This window comes from Lampris incognitus, chromosome 7 (genome assembly GCF_029633865.1).
Source record: "Lampris incognitus isolate fLamInc1 chromosome 7, fLamInc1.hap2, whole genome shotgun sequence".
NCBI classification, from domain to species: domain Eukaryota; kingdom Metazoa; phylum Chordata; class Actinopteri; order Lampriformes; family Lampridae; genus Lampris; species Lampris incognitus.
The window spans coordinates 67643988-67669781 of NC_079217.1; the positions used below are offsets into that span (position 1 = coordinate 67643988).

The 25794-nt window shown below is 48.3% G+C and overlaps 1 protein-coding gene across 2 annotated transcripts in view; it reads right to left on the bottom strand.

Annotated features, from left to right (window-relative positions):
* Window positions 1–25794, bottom strand: part of ece2b (endothelin converting enzyme 2b) — a 164989-nt gene that overhangs the window by 42411 nt on the left and 96784 nt on the right. The window contains exons 4-9 of one of the 2 annotated variants that reach the window (XM_056283014.1): window positions 22328–22543; window positions 21277–21401; window positions 19064–19210; window positions 13230–13295; window positions 12812–13000; window positions 1168–1310 (exon numbers count right to left, since the gene is read on the bottom strand). In XM_056283014.1, coding sequence (XP_056138989.1) covers window positions 1168–1310; window positions 12812–13000; window positions 13230–13295; window positions 19064–19210; window positions 21277–21401; window positions 22328–22543 — 886 coding nt within the window. The remainder of the gene's footprint in view (window positions 1–1167; window positions 1311–12811; window positions 13001–13229; window positions 13296–19063; window positions 19211–21276; window positions 21402–22327; window positions 22544–25794) is intronic. The other variant, XM_056283015.1, reaches the window with a different exon arrangement.

Genomic DNA, 25794 nt, shown 5'->3' on the forward strand with positions numbered 1-25794 from the left:
TCTCCTCTTAACCTAGCTTCTATTACTCTTTCTCCCCTCTTAACCTAGCTTCTATTACTCTTTCTCTCCTCTTAACCTAGCTTCTATTACTCTTTCTCCCCTCTTAACCTAGCTTCTATTACTCTTTCTCTCCTCTTAACCTAGCTTCTATTACTCTTTCTCTCCTCTTAACCTAGCTTCTATTACTCTTTCTCTCCTCTTAACCTAGCTTCTATTACTCTTTCTCCCCTCTTAACCTAGCTTCTATTACTCTTTCTCTCCTCTTAACCTAGCTTCTATTACTCTTTCTCTCCTCTTAACCTAGCTTCTATTACTCTTTCTCTCCTCTTAACCTAGCTTCTATTACTCTTTCTCTCCTCTTAACCTAGCTTCTATTACTCTTTCTCCCCTCTTAACCTAGCTTCTATTACTCTTTCCCATATCTTCATGCTGTGGCTGATCAACTTTATACCTCTGTAGTTGGTACAGTTCTGCACATCACCCTTGTTCTTGAAAATTGGTACCAGTGTGCTTCTTCTCCACTCCTCAGGCATCCTCTCACTTTCCAAGATTGTGTTAAACAATCTAGTTAAAACCCCACTGCCATCTCTCCTAAACATCTCCATGACTCCGTGTGAATGCTGTTTGTCATTCACATGAGGTGAATAGCATATAGTAACTAAAAGCCCTCTTTCCAAACTAAGACACAATATGAAAGATATGAAGCAGAGGCAATTGCTGAAATGAAACCTTAAGCCATCAGTGCACCAGTTCAGAAGGACAGACAAATAATCTGTAGGTGAACCAATACTAGTTTGACAGATAAATGCATGCTGGTGAAACCATCTATCGAGAGTCCATAGGGTTAGACCAGCCTTTACATGTGGTTCTCAGTAATGGGTAAAGCTCCTGGATCATGTGAGAAATCATGACACGTCATAGTAAACACATATCCAGGCCAGGCAAAAGAGGAAGAATATGCGTGCATTCATAAAACATGACTCATTACTGCTACCAGACTTGTGGCAACAAAGACTGATCAACACAACACCATGTGCTAAATTCTCTGTATGCTGTTTGTTTTAAAACCTGTTTCTGCATGTTCTGTGTGTGTGTGTGTGTGTGTGTGTGTGTGTGTGTGTGTGTGTGTGTGTGTGTGTGTGTGTGTGTGTTGGCTGGTGCTCTAACCTGCGATCTGTCTTGCTGATGAGGTCTGACACCTGCTGCAGGTATTCCCGGGCGTAGAGTACAACAGGCTCACTGTCATTGAGCTCCAGAGGAGCAAGAGAGGAAATCAGCAACTCCAACCAATCCACAGCCGGAGCCAAGACCTGCAACACACAAGCACTCCTGTTATACACTGCTAGCAACACACAACTAATGCATCATCATTCCTACTACACACTGCCAGTACCACACCATCACTCCTGACTCACACTTCTATTAACACACCATCACTCCTGACTCACACTACTATTAACACACCATCACTCCTGACTCACACTTCTATTAACGCACCATCACTCCTGACTCACACTACTATTAACACACCATCACTCCTGACTCACACTTCTATTAACACACCATCACTCCTGACTCACACTTCTATTAACACACCATCACTCCTGTTTCATGCTACTATTAACACACCATCACTCCTGTTACACACTTCTAGTACTACAACTAATAACACACCATCACTGCTGTTACACACTTCTAGTACTACAAGTAATAACACACCGTCACTCCTGTTTCACACTTCTAGTACTACAACTAATAACACACCATCACTCATGTTTCACACTTCTATTAACACACCATCACTCCTGACTCACACTTCTATTAACACCCCATCACTACTGACTCACACTACTATTAACACACCATCACTCCTGTTTCACGCTTCTATTAACACACCATCACTCCTGTTACACACTTCTAGTACTACAACTAATAACACCCCATCACTCCTGTTACACACTTCTATTAACACCCCATCACTCCTGTTCCACACTACTATTAAAACACCATCACTCCTGTTTCACACTTCCATTAACACACCATCACTCCTGTTTCACACTTCTAGTAATACAACTAATAACACATCATCACTCCTGCTACACACTACTAGTAGCAGACTAATAGCAATACACAAGTAGTTACAGACTACTCGTAAAACACAATCACTCCTGTTTCTGAGAGGAAGGGAAATAGTGAACAGGTCTTGTTTGGGAACTAAATCAGACTCAGGAGGTCCATCAAGACGAAACCCTCACGCCAAAAGAACAATTTCTTCCCCGTTGCAGTCAGACTCATCAACATGTGCAAGCCCCCAACTGACAGTCTCTCTCCCATACACACATGTAAATATTGCAATCAACATATAAAATTGTACTTTTATTACTTTGCTTTTTGCAGTTTATATTTCTAAGATCTGTCCCTCTCACCCCTTTATCGGGTGGTGTATGTCTTCCTCAAGCTCAGGTCCTCTACCAGAGGCCTGGGAGTTTGAGGATTCTGCGCTGTATCTCAGCTGTTCCTAGCTGTTCCTAGCTGTATTCTTCTGGAAAGAAACCTCAGATATTGTTCCTGGAATCTGCTGGAGCCACTCTCCCAGTCTGTGGATCACAGCCCCTAACGCTCCTATTACCACTGGGACTACTGTGGATTTCACCTTCCACATCCGATCTCGTTCTTCCCACTGCCCTTGGTATTTCTCTAGCTTCTCATGCTCGTTCTTCGTTTCTTTTAGGCCTTGCCTAGCGTTGACTATGTTACGGTATCATCATGTGGAGTGTGGGGAGGTGTGTCGAACATCTCTGGCTGAGAGAGCTGGCATTTGATCGGCTGGGGAAGCCTGGTCTGCTGCGTCCAGTGGGCCCAGGGACCACGGCCCTGCTTGAAGCTGCGCTGGAGGAGGAAACACTGAGGGTGGTCTGCCAGCACGTGGATGCAGGGCAGGCTAAGCTAACTGCTAGAACCATGTAGACTGGCAATCCGACAGTCATCCTGGTGTTTGCTCTCTTGGAGAGTGAATTTTTTTATTTTTTGATATGTTGGATATATGTATATGTGTTCTTGTAGTTTGGATATGTCTTTGTCTTTGTGATGCACTGCTGTGGGCTGGGGGAAACGATATTTGTTTTATTTCATGTGCACAGGTGCATGGAATGAAATGACGAATACATGTTCCTGATTCCTGATGTTGCTGTCACTTGGGATTGCTACTGCTGTCTTCTGTTCGTTGTTGACCAACACAATGTCTGGTTTGTTAGTCAGCATCTGCTTGTCAGTCTGGAACTTGAAGTCCCACAGGAGCTTAGCTCTGCCACTCTCAACCACCTTTGGCAGTGTCTCCCATCTGGACTTGGGGACTTCCAGTGTGTATTCAGTACAGACATTCCTGTACACTATCCCAGCCACATAGTTATGCCTTTCAGTGTATGCTTTCCCAGCTAGCATTTTACACCCTGATACTAAGTGCTGGACTGTTTCAGGGGCATCTTTGCACAGCCTACATCTTGGGTCTTGTCCAGTGTGGTAGACCCCTGCCTCAATCGGTCTGGTCCTGAGTGCCTGTTCTTGTGCTGCTATGATCGGAGCCTCGGTGCTGTCCTTTAGCCCAGCCTTTTCTAGCCACTGGTAGGATTTCTCAATATCAACTATGTCTTCTGTCAATGGTATATCCCTTGAAGGGGCTTGATCTTCAATGATACCTCCTCTTCTTCCTCTGCACTCTCTGTCTTCTGCTGCCTGAGGTAATCACTCAGCAGTTCATCCTGGGGCCCCTCTTTCTGATGTACTAATGGATGTTCCTTGCTTCATCCTGGATAGTGGCCCTGACACTCACTAATCCTTGGCCCCCATTTTTTTGCTTATCATACAGACTCAGGCTGCTGGACTTCGGGTGGAACCCTCCGTGCATTGTGATGGGTTTCTGTGTCCTGATATCTGTGTCCTTTATCTCCTCCTTTGGCCAGCTTATTATTCCAGCTGGGGATATATATGTTGATGGCTTGGCTCTTATTCTTCCCATTGAGCTCCTCAGGACCTGCTTCACTCTCTGAAGGTATTTGGCTGTAGCTGACCTCCTTGCTGCCTCCTCGTGGCTTCCATTTGCACTATACAAAGTCAACAGGACATTAATAGCCTTCATCAAGAACTCAATGCGGCAGTGGAAAACAACACTAGAGGCCAACACAAAGACAATCCCAGAGGCAACCATCAAATGTGGCATTTTGGTAAATGCCACATTTACCTTGGTAAATAACATACCCAACTTGGTAAATAACTTATCCAACACATAACATATCCAACGACTGCAGATATAGTGAGGAGACAGCTAGGAAGGTACTTGGTGTGTCATCTGGACAGAGGATGGAAGGCAAGGAGACTTGCTAGTGGAATGAGGAAGAACAGCAAAGTAAAGAGAGGAAGAGGTTGCCAAAGAAGATATGGGATAGTCAGAGAGATGAAGAAAGTAGACAGGAGTACAAGAAGATGCAGCATAAAGCAAAGACAGACGTGCCAAAGGCAAAGGCGTATGGTGAGTTGTATGAGAGATTAGACACTAAGGAAGGAGAAAAGGACTTGTACCAATTGGCTAGACAGAGGGATCGAGCCAGGAAGGATGTGCAGCAGGTAAGGGCGATCAAGGATTGAGATGGAAATGTGCTGACAAGTGAGGAGAGTGTGTTGAGAAGGTGGAAGGAATACTTTGAGGGGCTGATGAATAAAGAAAACGAGAGAGAGAGAATGTTGGATGATGTGGGGAGAGTGAATCAGGAAGTGCGGTGGATTAGCAAGGGGGAAGTCAGAGCAGTTAGGAAGAGGATGAAGAGTGGAAAGGTGGTTGATCAAGATGACATACCTGTGGAGGCATGGAGATGTTTAGGAGTGATGGCAGTGGAGTTTTTAAGTAGATTGATTAGAAGCTAGGTTAAGAGCGAGCAGCAATATGGCTTCACGCCATGAAAGAGCACTACAAACGTAACGTTTGGTTTGAGAATGTTGATGGAGAAGTATATAGAAGGCCAGGAGTCACATTGTGTCTTTGTGGATTTAGAGAAAGCATATGACAGGGTGCCGAGAGAGGAGGTGTGGTATTGTAAGAGGAAGTCGGGAGTTGCAGATCAGTAGGTAGGAGTGGTGCAGGATATGTATGAGGTCAGTGCGACAGTGGTGAGGTGTGCAGTAGGAATGACAGATGGGTTCAAGGTGGAGGTGGGATTACATCAAGGATTGGCTCTGAGCCCTTTCTTGTTTGCAGTGGTGATAAGAAAGATTTACGGACAAGGTCAGGCAGGAGTCTCCGTGGACTATGATGTTTGCAGATGACACTGTGATCTGTAGTGAGAGTAGGGTGCAGGCTGAGGAGAGTCTAGAGAGGTGGAGGTATTCACCGGAGAGAAGAGGAAAGAAAGTCAGTAGGAGCAAGACGGAATACCTATGCATGAATGAGAGGGAGGACAGTGGAATGGTGAGGATGCAACGAGTAGAGGTGACGAAGGTGGATGAGTTTAAATACTTGGGGTCAACTGTCCAAAGTAATTGGGAGTGCAGAAGAGAGTGCAGGCAGGATGGAGTGGGTGGAGAAGAGTGTCAGGAGTGATTTGCAACAGAAGGGTACCAGCAAGAGTTAAAGGGGAAGGTTTTACAAGATGGTTGTGAGACCAGCTATGTGTATGGTCTGGAGACAGTGGCACTGATGAAAAGAAATGAGCTGGAGCTGGCAGAGTTGAAGATGCTAAGATTTTGTTGGGAGTGTTGAAGGACAGGATTAGGAATGAGTATATTAGAGGGACAGCTCAGTTTGGACGGTTTGGAGACAAACAAGAGAGGCAAGATTGAGATGGTCTGGACATGTGTGGAGGAGAGATGCTGGGTATATTGGGAGAATGATGCTGAATATGGAGCTACCAGGGAAGAGGAAAAGAGGAAGGTCAAAGAGGGGGTTTATGGATGTAGTGAGAGAGGACATGCAGGTGGCTGGTGTGACAGAGGAAGATGCAGAAGACAGGAAGAGATGGAAACGGATGATCCGTTGTGGCGACCCCTAATGGGAGCAGCTGAAAGTAGTAGTTGTAGATATATATAACATACTTATTTCATTTTATTTTATTTAAGACAGTATTTTATAGAGTTGCCGGATGGCTGTGTAAGCACTGCAGAAATAGTGAGGGAGACAGCTTGGAAGGTACTTTGTGTGTCATCAGGACAGAGGAAGAAAGACAAGGAGACGTGGTGGTAGAATAAGGAAGTACAGCAAAGTATACAGAGGAAGAGGTTGGCAAAGAAGTGGGATAGTAGGAGAGATAAAGAAAGTACACAAAAGTACAAGGAGACGCAGCGTAAAGTGAAGAGAGAGGTGGCGAAGGCAAAGGAAAAGGCGTATGGTGAGTTGTATGAGAGGTTAGATACTAAGAAAGGAGAAAAGGACTTGTGCCGATTGGCTAAACAGAGGGACCGAGATGGGAAGGATGTGCAGCAAGTTAGGGCGATCAAGGATAGAGATGGAAATGTGCTGACAAGCGAGGAGAACGTGCTGAGAAGGTGGAAGGAGTACTTTGAGGGGCTGACGAATGAAGACAATGAGAGAGAGAGAAGGTTGGATGATTGGGGGGATAGTGAATCAGGAAGTGCAGTGGATTAACAAAGATGAAGTGAGGGCAGCTATGAAGAGGATGAATGGTGGAAAGGCAGTTGGTCCTGATGACATAACGGTGGAGGCATGGAGATGTTTAGGAGAGATGGCAGTGGAGTTTTTAACTAGAATGTTTAACACAATCTTGAAAGCAAGCGGATACCTGAGGAGTGGAGAAGAAGCATACTGGTACAAATTTTCAAGCACAAGGGCGATGTGCAGAATTGCGGAAACTACAGAGGTATAAAGTTGATCAGCCACAGCATGAAAATATGGGAAAGAGTAATGGAAGCTAGGTTAAGAGGAGACATGACGATTCGCGAACAGCAGTACGGTTTTATGCCATGAAAGAGCACCACAGATGTGATGTTTGCTTTGAGAATGTTGATGGAGCAGTATAGAGGAGGCCAGAAGGAGTTACATTGTGTCTTTGTGGATTTAGAGAAAGCATACGACAGGGTGCAGAGAGAGGAGGTGTGGTACTGTATGAGGAAGTTGGGAGTGGCAGAGAAGTATGTAGGAGTGGTGCAGGATATGTATGAGGGAAGTGTGACAGTAGTGAGGTGTGTGGTTGGAATGACAGAAGGGTTCAAGGTGGAGGTGGGATTACATCAAGGATCGGCTCTGAGCCCTTTCTTGTTTGCAATGGTGATGGACAGGTTGACGGACGAGATCAGGCAGGAGTCTCCATGGACTATGATGTTCGCAGCTGACATTGTGATCTGTAGCGAAGGGTGCAGGTTGAGGAGAGCCTGGAGAGGTGGAGGTATGCACTGGAGAGAAGAGGAATGAAAGTCTGTAGGAGCAAGACGGAATACCTGTGCGTGAATGAGAGGGAGGACAGCGGAATGGTGAGGATGCAAGGAGTAGAGGTGACAAAGGCATATGAGCTTAAATACTTGGAGTCAACTGTCCAAAGTAACAGAGGTGAAGAAGAGAGTGCAGGCAGGGTGGAGTGGGTGGAGAAGAGTGTCAGGAGTGATTTGCGACAGAAGGGTACCAGCAAGAGTTAAAGGGAAGGTTTACAAGATGGTAGTGAGACCAGCTATGTTTTATGGTTTGGAGACAATGGCACTGATGAGAAGACAGGAGGCGGAGCTGGAGGTGGCAGAGTTGAAGATGCTAAGATTTTCAGTGGGAGTGATGAAGAAGGACAGCATTAGGAATGAGTATATTAGAGGGACAGCTCAAGTTGGACGGTCTGGAGACAAAGCACGAGAGGCAAGATTGAGATGGTTTGGACATGTGTGAGGAAGAGACGCTGGGTATATTGGGAGACGGATGCTGAACATGGAGCTGCCAGGGAAGAGGAAAAGAGGAAGGCCAAAGAGGAGATTTATGGAAGTGGTGAGGGAAGACATGCAGGTGGCTGGTGTGACAGAGGAAGATGCAGAGGACAGGAAGAAATGGAAACGGATGATCCGTTGTGGCGACCCCTAACGGGAGCAACCGAAAGTAGTAGTAGTAGTAAGACAGTATTTTTCTTGCACTCTTAGTTGTATCAACAGCGCCAAGTTAAATTCCCAGTGCAGGTAATGCAATTGGTAATATTGTGGCAGACACTAAGGGCTATGTCTCTCACCAAGCAGGACTGTGAGCTGGGGGCGTGGTTTAGGTTCCCGGGCTCGCCAGTGCAGGGTTGTTCCTGCTGCAGTTGGTTTTTGGAGTTGAGGAATAAACATCAAACTCGCCTTCGTCTGCTGTGTTTTTCCTCATCCTGCCACATTGGTGATCCTGACGTGATCATGTTTGGTGCAGAAGAGGAGTGTGAATGCACTTCGGCCACGCCGCCCCAACTCTCACAGCCGGCCATTCTCGCCGCGGCTGTGAAACTCCCAGAGTTCTGGCAGAGCGACCCGGCTTCGTGATTCCAGCATGTCAAGGCGCTGTTCCACCTGCGTGGAATCTCCGTGGACGACTCCAGATACTATTTGGTCGTCGCTGCGCTGGACCAGCAGTCCACACGCCGGGCCATGCAGCTGTTGCGCCCCCCCCCCGCAACACGATAAATATGTCGCCCTCAAACATCTTCTGCTCCGGAGGTACAGCCTATCTACCGCAGAGAGGGCAGATAGGATCCTCTCCCTATCCGGTTTGGGCGACGGGACGGCTGTGGATCTCATGGACAATATGCTGTCGCTGCTAGGCTCAGACGAAGGTGGACCCTTTTCCCGCACGTTTTCCTGCGCCAGCTCCCGTCTCCTGTGCGCGCGGCTTCGGCTAACTCCCCGTGTCTGGCCGCTGGTGACTGCCGAGGTTTGGCTGAGGAGGCCGATCGGGTCCTGCTGGCTACCAGACGGTTCTCTGTGCAGAGTGTGGCACCGGAGCCTCTGCAGCCGGCGTCGGAGGACGCGGACCCGGCAGTGGTGGCTGGAGTGACTGCCCGGAGACGGCGCGGGAGCGGCCTCTGTTTCTTCCACCAGCGGTTCGGCGGCAAGGCGAGGCGCTGCATCACTCCATGCACGTTTGAGGCGGCGGGAAACTCCAGGGCCAGCACTCAGTAGCAGCTGTGGGTGCTGGCGGACGTAGTGAGCTGCTCTTCATTAAGGACACGATGTCAGGAAGACGGTTTCTGGTGGACTCAGGCTCGCAAAAGAGCCTACTCCCTCCTGCTAAGACAGAGAGGTCGGCCTAAGGCGGCGGCCCACAGTTAAGTGCAGCTAACGGTTCGTCCATTGCGACGTTTGGCACAAGGTTGGTGACTGTTTGCTTCCACAGGCGCCATTTTGAGTGGGACTTTGTAGTCGCCGCCATTACTGTTCCTATTATCGGCGCGGATTTTCTGTGTGCTAATGGTCAGCTGGTTGATGTTGCAAACCGCTGTTTAATTGATGCTGTGTCTTTCGCCACTTTTCCATGCGAGACAGGGGGAGCCGGGCCGTTAACACACGCTAACTTTTTAGCATTAGGGGATGTTTTTCAGCGCTTGCTGGCGGATTCTCCATCGGTGACTCCACCTGCCTTTTCCACCGCGGTTAATAAACACGGGGTACAACATTTCATTCCCACTCTGGGACCGCCAGTTTTTGCGCGCGCGCGGCGCCTCGACGCGGTAAAATGGGCTCCAGCTAAGGAGGAGTTTGCCATCATGGAGCGTCTGGGTATAGTGAGGCGTTCCAACAGCCCGTGGGCCTCGCCGCTTCACATGGTGCCCAAGGCGGATGGGTCGTGGAGGCCTTGCGGCGACTTTCGCCACCTGAACAATGTCACCGCCAATGACCGCTATCTCATCACACACGTACAGGACTTTTCCATACGCCTGGCAGGTACCACTATCTTCTCTAAGGTGGACCTGGTGCGCGGCTATCATCAGGTTCCCGTGCGCGCAGAGGACGTGCCCAAGACCGCAGTGATCACCCCATTTGGGCTTTTTGAGTTCATGCGCATGCCTTTTGGCTTGAAGGGGGCAGCGCAAACCTTTCAGAGGCTGATGGACTCGGTGTTGCGTGACCTTGCTTTCGTGTTCGTTTATCTCGACGACATATTAGTGGCCAGTCCGTCAGCTGAAGAGCACCTGGCGCACCTGAAACAGGTTTTCCGTCGTCTGGACGAACACGGCCTGATAGTCAACTCGGCCAAGTGTCAGTTTGGACTGCCGGTGATTGACTTCTTGGGTCACCGCATTTCGCCGCGAGGCGCGGTCCCATTGCCTTCTAAGGTGCAAGTGGTGGCGGAATTTCCCCGCCCAGTCTCTGTTAAGGCATTGCAGGAATTCTTGGGCATGGTGAATTTCTATAACCGTTTCCTCCCTCGCGCTGCCCACCTCCTTCAGCCACTTTACGAAGCCCTGCGGCTTAAGAAGGCTAACGACCCTGTCGACTGGACTCCCGAACGGGTCCAGGCCTTTGATGGAGCTAAGTGCGCCCTGGCTAACGCTGCCCTCCTAGCCCATCCCACACCCACGGCGTCCATAGCTTTAACAACCGATGCGTCTGACATAGCCGTGGGGGCTGTGGTTGAACAGCGTGTGGCGAATGCGTGGCAGCCACTCGCATTTTTTAGCCGCAAACTGCGAGATAGCGAGCGCAAGTACAGCGTTTTTGACCAGGAGTTGCTGGCACTGCACCTTGCAACCCGGCATTTCCGCTTCCTGCTGGAGGGTCGATCCTTCACGGCTTATGTGGATCATAAGCCGCTGACTTTTGCCATGTCCAAGGTGACTGAGCCGTGGTCTGCTCGTCAGCAGCGCCACCTAGCGGCGATCTCCGAGTTCACAACGGACATTCAGCATGTGGCCGGGAAGTCCAACCCTGTTGCTGATTGTCTGTCGCGTGTGCTTGTGTGTCCTGTGCACCTCGGTGTGGATTTCTCCGCTATGGCTGCCGACCAGCCCAGCGACCCGGACGTCCTTGCCCTTAGGTCAACGCGTACCGGCCTCAAGCTAGAGGACGCTGTGATGCAGGAAGGCAGTCCTGCCCTCCTCTGCGATGTCTCCACCAGCCGTCCCCGCCCCGTTGTTCCAGTGGCCTGGCGCCGTCAAGTTTTCGATTCAATTCATTCCCTCTCGCACCCTGGAGTTCGGGCGTCGGTGAAGTTGGTCGGTTCCAAGTTCGTCTGGCCTGGCCTCCGCAAGGACGTCAAGGGGTGGGCAGCTGCATGTGTAGCGTGCCAGCGCTCTAAGGTCCACCAGCACACTAAGTCGCCCCTCAAACCGTTTCCGATCCCGGCCAGACGTTTCGACCACGTGCATGTGGACCTGGTGGGCCCTCTACCTTCTTCACAGGGTTTTACGCACCTGCTCACAATGGTAGATCGGACCACCAGGTGGCCAGAGGCTGTCTCTCTGTCCACCACAACATCCTCGGATGTTGCACGCGCTTTTCTTTCCTCCTGGGTCGCCCGTTTCGGCACTCCATCAGATATCACCTCAGACAGGGGCCCCCAGTTCGTGTCAGAGCTCTGGTCGGCACTTGCGCGATCCTTGGGTGTGCAGGTGCACCGCACTACTGCGTACCACCCTCAGGCTAATGGCTTGTGTGAACGTTTTCACCGGTTGCTCAAGGCGGCGCTGCGCACTGCGCACTCGGATGGTAACTGGGTGGATCGTTTACCTTGGGTTATGCTCGGGTTGCTTTCGGCTCCCAAGGAGGACCTCGACGCTTCGCCCGCTGAGCTGCTGCTCGGTCAGCCGCTCCGCGTCCCTGGGGAATGTTTGCCTGGGAGTTCCGCTCCTCGACCCCCGTCCGGCCGTTTATCCTTTTTTTGTCCGACAGCACTCGGGTTCCAGGCCCCGTTCACCACTGTTTTCCGCGGTCGTTCGTGCCTGCGGAGCTCATGTCGGCTCGTTTTGTTTTTGTACGGCATGATGCTCACCGCTCACCCCTCCAACCCCCATACGATGGCCCATTTCGGGTTCTTGAGACGGGTCCTAAGGGTTTTGTGCTGGATATGGGTGGGCGTAGGGAGCGTGTCACGCTTGATAGGCTTAAACCGGCGCACAGGGTGGCAGGCGAAGTTGTGTTTCCGGCCCAGGTTCCCCGTCGGGTCGTCCTCCTTCCAGGCCCCGGCAGTGTCTTCACGGGTTCAGCGTTCTGCTTCTCAGCCGGCTTTGGACTGTGTTTCACCTACTGTTTCAGCTGAGGGATGGTGCAGCTGTTATGGCAGGCTGCTTAAGCCTCCAGTGAGACACTGATTTTCTTTCCAGGAGTCCCTTCTGGGTGTTCGGGGGGGGCTGTGTGGCGGACACTAGGGGCTATGCCTCTCACCCAGCAGGACTGTGAGCTGGGGGCGTGGTTTACGTTCCCGGGCTTGCTGGTGCAGGGTTGTTCCTGCTGCAGTTGGTTTTTGGAGTTGAGGAATAAACATCAAACTCGCCTTCGTCTCCTGTGTTTTTCCTCATCCTGCCACAATATAAGACTTTATGATTCTGATTCTGATGTGATCCTGACAGAGTAGACGACAAAGTGTTTTCATTCCTTTCTGCAAAATCAAATCCCTCCTTCAGAAGTGTCTTCTATGGATGAAACACTTTATTTCACTTCACAAGGAAACCCCTAATAGACACACTTAAATCTGTTCAGAGGTCAGTTACCTACAGTCATTACAGTATTTGTACCATTATGAGGTTTAAACTAATTACAATAAAAGTACAGCTCTTTTTGTAAGTCCGTTAGTCAACAGCAATGGAGATAGGTGGGACTGAGATTTTTTTTAAACAAGGAATTCTGCTGTTTATAATGTACAACACACCTGGAGTTCAGCGATGGTGACCTTGTTGTAGATCTTCTCCTCATCACGGCGCTGGTCCTGTGGCACAGTGATGTTAGCCAGCGCTATCTCAAAATCCAGTATCTGCTGCATTTGCTGAAGAGTGGAGCTCCTCTCACCCCCCAACAGCAACCCCAGCTCCACCATGTACTCCACGTAGGCTGCCAGAACCTTTACACAGAGGGAAACCCCAAGCAACCATCAATACCTGACCAGCACAACCACTGCTGGTTACTGGGTGCTGACCAGTACAACCACAGTCTTCTACTGGTGGTTGCTGTGCAGCACTTGGCGTTTCAGCTTTGTTTTTTTTTTGTTTTTTTGTTTAAAGACAGTTCATCAGCAGTCACTACATGAGGGACTTTCAGTTGATAGTCAACTTTGTTTAACCCGTCCTCACCTTCTCATTGGCTGTCTTGTTGAGGTAATAGTCCCGGGAGGGCAGGAACAGCCCTGATTGGTCCACCTAGGAGGAGATCAACCAATGGTGAGCATTTGCACAAAAAAAACCTGTCTTCTTCTCTTTTCCTGAAATTCATTTCAATAAATTTATTCCAGGACTCGAAACATCTGCCCTAAGTCTGTCCAGTACCACTAAAAACAATAAAGGCCTAAACAACACAAAACAGCTAATTTTCACCGAATACTGATGTATTTGGACACATCGCCCTCAGAAACATCGACCCTGGTGTTTATCTTGACATTTTAGCACAATCTATGCGATCTATACACAAAGCAGTGAATTTCAGCTAAGTGCCGCTTCTGTGGTTATAACTGTGTTATTACAACAATGGATTGTCGTAGGTTTGGCTATGTGATGCGATACGAGTGACAACCCCCTGGCTATGCCCTTCCACCTTCTACTATAAATAAAACATTCACATTTTTCAGTTGAGGGGAGGAGTATTTGAGTGAGAGACATTGAATGAGAGAGAGAGAGAGAGAGAGAGAGAGAGAGAGAGAGAGAGAGAGAGAGAGAGAGAGAGAGAGAGAGAGAGAGAGAGAGAGAGAGAGGATACAATTATTTTGAAAGACAGACCCATCCATCCATCCTTCCATTATCCAAACTGCTTATCCTCTTTTCAGGGTCAAATTACATATTTTTGTATTTTTCAGTAGTTCTAATTTGACTGGGTTTTTTTCCCACATAGTTTTTGTTTCATTTTCTGTAGTTTTGGATAGTGATTAGATATCTTTGAAAAGCCCAAGGTAGCAGCACACTGTCCTTTTTCTTTAGACTACTACATGACGTTGGCAATTAATTGTACACCCCAGGATGTGTTTTTTTTTTTGGCTCTCTGAAACATCCCCCGTCCTCTCCTCCACCATCGCTTCTGACCCAGCTGCTTTGGATGGGATAGTTAGAGAGATGAAGAAAGTAGACAGGGTTACGAGGAGATGCAGAGTAAAGGGAAGAGAGAGGTGGCAAAGGCAAAGAAAAAGGTATATGGAGAGTTGTATGAGAGGTTAGACACTAAGGAAGGAGAAGAGAACTTGTACCGATTGGCTAGACAGAGGGACCGAGCTGGGAAGGATGTGCATTAAGTTAGGGTGATCAAGGATAGAGATGGAAATGTGCTGACAAGCGAGGAGAGTGTGTTGAGAAGGAGGAAGGAGTACTTTGAGGGGCTGATGAATGAAGAAAATGAGAGAGAGAGAAGGTTGGATGATGTGAGGATAGTGAATCAGGAAATGCAGTGGATTAGCAAGAAGGAAGTGAGGGAAGCTATGAAGAGGATGAAGAGTGGAAAGGCAGTTGGTCCTGATGACATACCTGTGGAGTCATGGAGATGTTTAGGAGAGATGGCAGTGGGGTTTTTAACTAGATTGTTTAACACAATCCTGGAAAGTGAGAGGATGCCTGAGGAGTGCAGAAGAAGCACACTGGTACCGATTTTCAAGAACAAGGGTGATGTGCAGAACTGTAACAACTACAGAGGTATAAAGTTGATCAGCCACAGCATGAAGATATGGGAAAGAGTAATAGAAGCTAGGTTAAGAGGAGAGAAAGAGTAATAGAAGCTAGGTTGAGAGGAGAGGTGATGATCAGCGAGCAGCAGTATGGTTTCATGCCAGGAAAGAGCATCACAGATGTGATGTTTGCTTTGAGAATGTTGATGGAGAAGTATAGAGGAGGCCAGAAGGAGTTACGTTGTGTTTTTGTAGATTTAGAGAAAGCATACGACAGGGTGCCGAGAGAGGAGGTGTGGTATTGTATGAGGAAGTCGGGAGTAACAGAGAAGTATGTAGGAGTGGTGCAGGATATGTATGAGGGACGTGCGACAAAGGTGAGGTGTGTGGTTGGAATGACAGATGGGTTCAAGGTGGAGGTGGGATTACATCAAGGAATGGCTCTGAGCCCTTTCTTGTTTGCAATGGTGACAGAAAGGTTGACGGACGAGATCAGGCAGGAGTCTCCGTGGACTATGATGTTTGCGGATGACATTGCGATCTGTAGTGAGAGTAGCGTGCAGGTTGAGGAGAGCCTGGAAAAATGGCTGTTAACAGATTGCTAACAGAAATATAAAACTTGCTCTTTGACAAATATGAGGAGCAACAGTCTAATGCAGTACCAGATATTCCCATCCAGTGCCTCAGACTATCTAAAAGAATGCCATGATCAATTGTGTTGAAGGGTGCACTTAAGTCAAACAGCACAAGAATGGAACACATGCCTGCATCAGCATTCCTTAAGAGGCCATTGCGGACTTTGAGAAGGGCTGTGTCAGTGTTGTGATACTGATGGAAACCTGACTGAAACTTTCAAAGATACTACTGTTTTCCACAGCAGCAAGAAGCTGTTTAGAAACAATTTTTTTCAAGAATCTTAGAAATAAAAAGTAGTTTATAAATTGGACAATAGTTATCTAGGAGGGTTCTAATCTAATAATCACAATTATAATTCCATTATAATTGTGTTATCCTCTTTCAATGTTGTATTGTGTAAATTGTGTAAACACAACATCCATGGCACGCTGTCCATCAAGGGAGAGAGATCCCTCCTCTATTACTCTCCCTGAGGTTTCTTCCTACATTTTATCCCTGTTACAAGGTTTTCAGGGAGTTGTTCCTTATTGGATGAGAGGGTCTAAGGACAGGATGTTGTGTTGCTGTAAAGCCCCTTGAGGCAAATTTGTAATCTGTGATGTTGGGCTATACAAATAAAATTGTCTTTACTTGACTTGAGGGTTCAATCAAGCCCAGGTTTCTTTAGGACTGGTTGGACACAAGGAGTTTTGAAGTAATCCGGGACAAAACCAGTAGACAGGGAGCTGTTCAAATTAGAGACCAAATGGGGTGTAATACATCCCATTACTTAAAATGAAAACTTAGTTGAAATCGTGTCGAGAACTGGAGGATGCTCTCACATGAGACATGATTTCTGAAAGTTCAGGCAGAGTAATGTTGGGAAATAGTTCAAAGTATCCGGGTGCGGGTGGGCAACATCTAAAAAGGTAGGATTGGAGGTAATACTAAGCCTTATTAACTCCACATTTCCATCCATCCATCCATCCATCCATTTTCCAAGTTGCTTATCCTCAGTAGGGTTGCGGGATGCTGGAGCCTATCCCAGCAGTCATAGGGCAGAAGGCAGGGAAAACTCTTCACAATCAACATTACAATCAGCAGAGTTACAATGAGTGGCTGGGTTTACCAACTGATCGTCAGTCTTAAAAATAAATCTGGGTTTTGCTGACGGCCAGAAATAAGTTCAAAAAAGTAACAGGTTCTTCCGTCTTTCACCATCCTATTATAAAAGAGTAATAACTCTTTCATTTCTTCCATCTACATTCTGCTTTTCCTTTTACAGTTTCAAATACTATCATTTAACCAGGGCTGTTTTCTAGTCCTTGAGTTAGATCTAGTCTTTAAAGGAGCGATGAGATCTAAGGTTGAGGAACACAGAGAATTAAAAGAATTAACCAAATAATTAGGTCGGAGAAGTCAGGAAACACATTGCCATGGGAATTAAACAGTGCACAGAATTTAGAGGCACTATGCCCATTAAAGTCCCAGGCCTCAACCGATCTAGAATGGAAATCTGATTTATGATCCGCATATTTGATTTGGCAAAGGTTTTACACCGGACACCCTTCCTGCTGCAACCCTCCCCTTTTAACTGGCTTGGGACCAGCACTAAGAATGCACTGGCTTGTGCTCTTTAAGAGAGTCAAAAAGCTTTATAATGTCCTGTTTTAAGATTTCAGAACTCTGCTCAGAGACATTGCAGCCAACATGGATAATAATGTTGCGTGCACGGGGATATTTGGCAAGTAGGCTGGTGCATTTTTCCATGATATCAGCCACCTTAGCGCCTGGGGGGGGGGCACTTGGTGGATTTTCTTTGGCCTTTTCTTATAACGGAATCCCTTATAATAGTAATAATAATACATTTTATTTGTGGGCACCTTTCAGAGCACCCAAGGACACCTTAACAGAACACATAAAAAAACAAAAACAAGCAGCACTGTATCAGACAGCGTAAAATCAAAACAAAGCAGGGTAGACAATAAAAATTTAACACAACAGATAAGTATAAAATTATCATCTGCACAAAACTCAATGAAGCGTGGATCAGACTGAATATGCCAGTTTGAAAAGGTGCGTTTTGAGATGGGATGTGAAGGTTGAAAGAGAGTCAATGTTGTGAATGTCTTGTAGGAGAGTTCCATAGTTGGGGGGCAGGTCGACTGAAGGCTCTAGTCCCCATGGAAGTCAAGCGGGCCAATGGTGTAGTGAGTTGGAAAGCAGAAGAGGATCTGAGAGTGTGGGAGGGCGTGTGGATATGAAGGAGTTCAGAAAGATACACAGGAGCGAGGTTATTAAGGGCCTTAAAGGTGAGGAGCAGGATCTTGAAGTCAATACGATATTTAACAGGAAGACAGTGGAGTTGCTGAAGAACATGAGTGATATGATCTATGGAAGGAGTTCTGGTAATGATATGGGCAGCTGAATTCTGGACCAACTGAAGCTTATGAAGACACTTGAGGGGAAGACCAAAGAGGACAGAATTACAGTAGTCATTAAGGGATGTAACCAGGGTGTGAGTGAGTATGGCGGTGCTTTTAGGTGTAAGTGACGGCCGAAGACGATTAATATTACGTAGGTGGACGTATGCAGACCAAGAAACATTGTTGATGTAGGCTTCAGAAGAAAATGTGCTGTCCAGGATGACACCCAGACTCTTAACATGAGGTGATGGGGGAACTATAGAATTATGACAAGCATGGTCAGATTGGGGGTTGATGATGGGGTTGGAGGTGATGGTGTTAAGGACGAGTCGACAGCGGTGGGGGCAGGAGGCAGACAAGAGGCCCAAGGTGCAGGAGTAAACAGAGTCGGAGTGACGAGTAGTGGGGCGAGAAGTTTGTCTAGATTCAGCTAAAAACCGAGTGTTGGAGTGATAAATGAGTGGAGAGACTGACGTGACAGCATGGGACGTGAAGAAGGACGGGTAAGTGGAGATAGAAAGACTGAGGTTACCAGTCAGTGGAGGAAATTCATGGAGATCAACGATGTTATATCTATTGCTCAGTTTGACTTCATGTGACAGGGGAACACATGAGCCATGCCTTCCACTCTTAGGGCACCAACTATGGACCAAAGCTCAGGATGGGATGGAGTGGAATTCATTGGGGCTTTGGGCTTTGCCCTGAGCTGGGTCCAGGGATCAGCAGCAGCAGGTGGAGGAGAAGATGGGGGAGCAGCCCCATCATCGGTGGAGAGGAGAATGGTGGAGTCCTTCTCTCCAGTAGCGGTGGTGTTGTTTTGTGCTGGGCTGAAGGTTATGATGGTGTCCACAATCTTTTCTGCCCCCTGAATCAGATGGAGGGTGGAAATTCTTCGCTACAGCTCCTCAATTCTGTGCATAAGACAGATGCAGCTCACACAATCGGACGGTGAGGTAAGTGGAACCATTGTCTTTGCAGAAGTAGAAGCTGGGGTAAAAAGGACAACTGTTGCCAGTACAGGGGTCTAACTGTTATCTGTTTAGTATGGAGAGCTAATAGCAAATAGCTAGCAGATATTTATAAAAGATCATATCAACATAAAATCATGACTTGGTCAAATAGTTGGCTGACGTTGTGTTCATTATTTTACTATCCTGGAGTTAGCCTTGAGCTCTGTGATCCATCAAAAATCACTCTATGACCCCCTGACCCGGTTGAATCTTTTTCTAGACTGGTGGCACCAAAAGCCTAGAAGCTTCTGAATGATCCAGATTGGCTCTACCTGGATAATGTTACTATTGGAGTTCTTCAAGTCGGCGCTGACGGCCACGGTGAAGAAGGGCTGAGCTCGGAACGGTCCAGACACAACCTTCAGAACGTCCATGAAGTTATCCTTATCCCATGGTCCCGTCAGGTTCCAGCCCCCAATCTGCATGGACAGAGACAGCCAGAACGTCAGCCAACCAGTCACACATGCAGACTCCTATACAGACAGACAGAGAGACAGACAGTAACACAGACAAGCAGGAAGAAAATAGACCAACTTATCCAACTAAATGTTTAGGATAGGACCGGACCTCCACATGACAATGCATTACCTGTTAAAGTGGCTCCTTCTGAACATCTAGTTGGTCAAATAGCAGCTGGTAAATTATTTGACTCGTAGTGCCAGTTGAGCAAGAAACCAACCATAATTTAGACATACCGTTCTTTTTAAACATCTGGTGAGCTGGTAAAGCCTTTGTTTTTTAGGCTTTGTTCAGACTACACCGTAAATCTGACTCAGTCCCGAGTGACTGAACTAATGTGACTCAGATGAGATATTTGTGGGGGAATGTGAAAGGAGGATGGCAGTAAAAGAAGCCTACATCGATTTAATATCTGTTTGGGGAGATGTCTCTATTCAAGCCATGGTCGAGGGCTCATATTGCATTTGACCAGAGTTTGGAAACCTGTTGGTAAAATGTTTAAACATGGACACAAGAGATCATCACTGCAGTGTCAGCAAAGAAGCAAGAAGAAGAGAGACCTAACCCTAAACCAAAAAGGTCCATTCCACAACCAGGTAAACCATACTGCTGCTGATACTGCTGCTGATACACCAGCAATGCAGCAACACACCAATCTGCAACACCAAAAACAACTGCTGATGTCACTAAATGACAACACTAATCAATTAAGCTTCACCTCCGACCTCTCCCAGTCCTTCCTTGTGTCATCACACCCATTTCAGCCTCATCCAGTCTCTCTGTACTCTGACTCTCACTGGGTTTACAGTGGAAAACAAAATGAATTCTTCATATTACAACGTGCAAACGAAATCTGCTCCATTTCTGTGTGCTGTTGGCAGACACTTTTGATTTTGATATACTTTATTGATCCCCATGGGGAAATTATGCTCTGCATTTTACCCATCCTAGCTGTGTAGCTAAGAGCAGTGGGCAGCTGCCGTGCAGCACCCAGGGACCAACTCCAGTTCGTCTTGCCATGCCTTGGTCAGGGGCACAGACAGGAGTATTAACCCTAACACGCATGTCTTTCTGATGGTGGGAGGAAACTGGAGGACCCGGAGAAAACCCACCGCAGATATGGGGGAGAACATGCAAATTCCACACAGAGGACGACCTAGGACGACCCCCGAGGTTGGACAACCCCGGAGTTCGAACCCAGGACCTTCTTGCTGTGAGGCAACAGTGCTAACCACTACGCCACCGTGTCGCCCAATAATACTTACACAGTTTATACAATAATACTTGTTCATTAGTGGCGACGCTTGGGTACTACATACATGTCCCATAATGCAACATATTTCAGAAACAAAGGAGGTGGAAACTTAAAAAAAATGGCGGCTGGTGACAAGACCCATGGCTGAGCAGCAAGCTAACCCTCAGTGGTGTATATGTGAGTTTAATCATTCTTTTTTCAGTCAAGTACTATTGGCGTAAGCAAAGAAATCAACTGTCATGTATGGCAGCATCTCTGCCGTCTCAAAGGAGAACGGTAAAAAGAATAATTAATGAAAACTAAAAAGAAACTCATAAATCAAAAGACAATTTTATCAACTGTTTTTGTTGGCAGATTCTCCTTCGTTGCATTTCTGTTGGTGCATGTGTTGTGTCATGTCTTGTCTCGTTTCCTGTTTGTACAAAATGGTTAGCGGGCTAATTTCTGACGAACTATCAGTAAACACAGTATAAAGATGAGAACAGTAGATCCTGTGTAACGTCAGTGTACAGTAGGGTTGTGGGACAGTTTGTGAATGAGTGAGTTAGAAGATAAAAACAGGATGATTGAAGACGTTCCTGAGCATGTGATTGACAGACAAAGACTTCGGTACTTATCTATTCCATCTCCTCCTCTCCTTTGTAAATGACATCTTTCAGGCAGTATGAGGTGGACAGGATGTAGTCTTTGTCATACTCCTCTCTCATAGGAGTGACGAGGAGGTGTTTCCTGCAGAAAGTTGAGGGTTGAGGAGGAGCGGCGGTTTCTTACCTTGCTGATAAGGTTGATGAGCGGCTGAGCGCCCAGCTCCTCGATCCTCTGCTCATTGAGACAGGACAGATAGTACGCCTGCGTCTTCCTCTCTGCCTCGCTGCTCCCATTAAACGTCCCGTTTTCTGGGGACAACCAAGGTAAAATACAGTCACGCCCACTGCCACCATGCTGTCTCCTTATGGCAGCAGATAAATCTTAGCTGCAGGAAATCACTATTCCATGATAAGTCAGACTGGAAATCACTACTCCATAAGGAAACAAAAGTAGGACGTACATAAATACACAAAGAACTTACTTCTGTTTGTGTATCTCTGTCTGTCTGTCTGTCTGTCTGTCTGTCTGTGTCTATCAATCTGTCTCTATCTCAGTTTGTCTATCGCTGTCGGTGTCTCTCTGTCTAGCTGTCTGTCAGTCAGTCTGTCTCTATCCCATTCTGTCTGTCTGTCTCTCTCTGTGTCTCTGTCCCATTCTGTCTGTCTGTCTCTCTCTGTCTGTCTGTCTATCTCTCTGTGTCTCTATCCCATTCTCTCTGTCTAGCTGTCTATCTCTCTGTGTCTCTATCCCTTTCTGTCTGTCTGTCTCTCTCTGTCTAGCTGTCTATCTCTCTGTGTCTCTATCTCATTCTGTCTGTCTGTCTCTCTCTGTCTAGCTGTCTATCTCTCTGTGTCTCTATCCCTTTCTGTCTGTCTGTCTCTCTCTGTCTAGCTGTCTATCTCTCTGTGTCTCTATCCCTTTCTGTCTGTCTGTCTCTCTCTGTCTAGCTGTCTCTCTCTGTGTCTCTGTCCCATTCTGTCTGTCTGTCCCTCTCTGTCTGTCTGTCTATCTCTGTGTCTCTATCACATTCTGTCTGTCTGTCTCTCTCTGTCTAGCTGTCTGTCAGTCAGTCTGTCTCTTTCTGTCTGTCTGTCTGTCTCTCTCTGTCTAGCTGTCTATCTCTCTGTGTCTCTATCCCTTTCTGTCTGTCTGTCTGCCTCTGTCCATCTGTATGTCTCCATGTCTGTTGGTCTGTCCAGCTGTCTCTCAGTCTTTGTGTCTGTGTGCGTCTCACCCAGCAGGTGTTTCAGAAGGGCTTGGTTTTGTTGCCAGATGCTGTTGAAGGTGGACCAGCGCGGCCGCCCATCAGGAAGTGGGTTTTTCCGGATCCATCCTCCGCAGGCGAACTGGTAGAAGTCCTGACATGGGTCGGCGCTGCGGTCCATGGCCTCCACCATCTTGCCGGCGAGCGTGACGCAAGCCTCTGACAAGCACAGACCCCGCCCCACCTCTGCGGGGCAGTCACAGACAGGAAACGGTGACCAATGTGGCGCTCAGCATGGAAGAGTGTGAGCAAGGGTCTGTCTCGCTGCCGGTCTTGCTGACCAAAGCACAGCATGCAGGCCTGCCAACACATGCTGCTGAAGTAAGGCTGTGTTAGCTACGTCTAGTTTAGTTACCTTTAGTCTGTTCTAGTTTAGTTAGAGCTTCAGGTCAATAGCGGCTTGTATGGGCATCAAACAAATCCTTTGTGGAGTTAGAAAACAACGAGACAGGAGACGTGAGAGTAGACGTAGTCGAGGTAGTTTACTAGCTCCAACTTAGCATGTCATACATTCGACAACGACACTGAACTGTGAACCGGAAGCGGAAGTGCCTTATCTGACCCCTCGCCTCTTCCCTTAAAGGTACACCGTCCTCTTAGGTGAATGTCTCTCGTTATATAGATGTGGGTCACCACACCTTCAACCTTAAATCACAGAAGGTTGAATCAGTTCATCTGGACACCGCGTTTACTGGCAGAAACACTTGCACCACAGCGCTCCTGCTAAAAACGGACACGGTTTTCCTTCGCGTTTTAAAAACGTTCCGTGTTCAGACGACGTCGTTTTCAGTACGATCCGCATTGCACACGGATCCGCAAAAAACGACTGAAAACGCTGTAGTATGCATGCCAGGCCAGTAGGTGGCGGTGAAACTTTGTAGTAGAGAGCCTTTGCGGTGGGCGAATTTCCGAAATGCAGGTTGGCAGGGGAAGGCTAATTAATATTCATAAGGAAGCGCTGCCTGATTGGCCGGTGAGTGGCAGAGGAAGGCTAATTAATATTCATAAGGAAGCGCTGCCTGATTGGCCGGTGAGTGGCAGAGGAAGGCTAATTAATATTCATAAGGAAGCGCTGCCTGATTGGCCGGTGAGTGGCAGAGGAAGGCTAATTAATATTCATAAGGAAGCGCTGCCTGATTGGCCGGTGAGTGGCAGGAGAAGGCTAATTAATATTCATAAAAGAAGCGCTACCTGATTGGCCGGTGAAACGTTGCCGCTCTGACGTTGGCGTTGCTCCTGTCAAAGCCTGTGATTGGCTAGTCCGCTACGTTAGCTAGCATAAGTTATAGCCGATCTTCGCCCATGACACCAACATACGATACATATTAATCCCTTAACCGGAACCCCATCCACTACCCCCTTCACACAAGTTCACGTACTACCGCTTGCTGACCGCTTGCTGACCGCTTGCTCGTCTCCTCAGGATTTACGCCATGTAAACGCCATCCCTCAGGACGTGTCGACAGGAGCAACGCAGGCAGCGCTTCTTCTATGCACGTTAATGAGCCTTCCTCCGCCACCTCTCCTATGCACGTTAATGACCCTTCCTCCGCCACCTCTTCTATGAACGTTAATGACCCTTCCTCCGCCACCTCTTCTATGAACGTTAATGAGCCTTCCTCCGCCACCCCTTCTACGCACGTTAATGAGCCTTCCTCCGCCACCCCTTCTACGCACGTTAATGAGCCTTCCTCCGCCACCCCTTCTACGCACGTTAATGAGCCTTCCTCCGCCACCTCTCCTATGAACGTTAATGAGCCTTCCTCCGCCACCCCTCCTATGAACGTTAATGAGCCTTCCTCCGCCACCCCTCCTATGAACGTTAATGAGCCTCCCTCCGCCACCCCTCCTATGCACGTTAATGACCCTTCCTCCGCCACCTCTCCTATGAACGTTAATGAGCCTTCCTCCGCCACCCCTCCTATGAACGTTAATGAGCCTTCCTCCGCCACCCCTCCTATGAACGTTAATGAGCCTCCCTCCGCCACCCCTCCTATGAACGTTAATGAGCCTTCCTCCACCACCCCTTCTACGCACGTTAATGAGCCTTCCTCCGCCACCCCTCCTATGAACGTTAATAAGCCTTCCTCCGTCACCCATCATTTCGGAAATTCGCTTCCGGCGGACCCCATAACACCACGCGCCTGCGCACAAACGCTTTCTTCTCAGCGCGGCGAGTAAAAGATGGCGAGTGTACGCTCGAAAACGCATAACTTTGTCGCCTTTGTTGCTGCCCTCCGTCGACGTATAGGTGGACGGAGAGTTTGGCGCATGTAAATCACGGTGCAGCAAATGTGCTGTCTGCCGGAGGAGCGCTCCTAACCTCCGCAGAGGTAACGGCACCGACGCAACTCGCTAAGCCGCCATTGTTAATGTCGTGTCTTACTCGCGCATGGCTATTGACTGAAAACGTAATACGCATGTGCGAAGTGGTGCCGTGACGTCACCGTTTTCACAGGAACCGGTGTTGCTAGTTTACACGGCGCGCTTGGAGTTGCGGTTTCGAAAGATGTCACTCTGGAACCCGGTTTCCAAAGTTCGCGTTTTCAGGGCCCCCAAACGCCGTTGTCGTGTGAGCGAACGGCCAAAACGCAACAATACCGTAGCGAACTTGGGGGACAAGGCAGCCACAGGAAGTGCCGCGGCCGGGACGCGAACCCGTACCGCCCGCACCGCAGGAGACGTCGCTGACCGCTCGACTGAGGGGTCAGATCCGCCGGCCAGCGGCCAGCGTGTCCCGTTATCCATGCACGTCACACTACTTTACCGTTTTCAGTGAAAACGTTGTTGTGTAAACGGCCCTTCCGGGACCTCTTCAGTCTAGCTTCTCTGTATAGGACATAGTGCGTCCATTGCGCATTTGGCGGGACCCGCTTGATTGGCCCCTGCCACGCCTTCGTCTGCCCTGCCTCGGCCTGTGCACCATCCGTGCAAACGGCTGCCCGGTTCTTGTGTCCGGCAGCGGTCCAGGAGGAGGAGCCTGAGGAGGCCGTCCGCTGTCGCTCTGCTTGGGACGTCCTTGCACACCAGCAAACCCTCACACAGCGACTCTGCCGTGACGAAGTGAACATCCGCAGGAAACGAGCCGTCCTCGGTGCTGCCAGCTGCCTCGTCCCCTTGAAAGGCAAAGCGTTTGACCTTCAGTGTTTCAGTGAGTTGCTCTTCAAGGTCATTTGAAATGTGGCATATATGTCTTGCAGCTGTACCACTGGACAGGGACGGTCTTCCGTTGTGTGGCGCTCCTCCCGTCAGAGACAGCGGACACCATCTGTGCGGGGCGGCAGTCCGAGCTGCTCTGCTGCGGTGTGCGCTTTCTTGCACTGGGCAGTTGTGTGTGTGTGTGTGTGTGACTGTGTGTGTGTGTGTGTGTGTGTGTGTGTGTGTGTGTGTGTGTGTGTGTGTGTGTGTGTGTGTGTGTGTGTGACGCCATCAGTGCT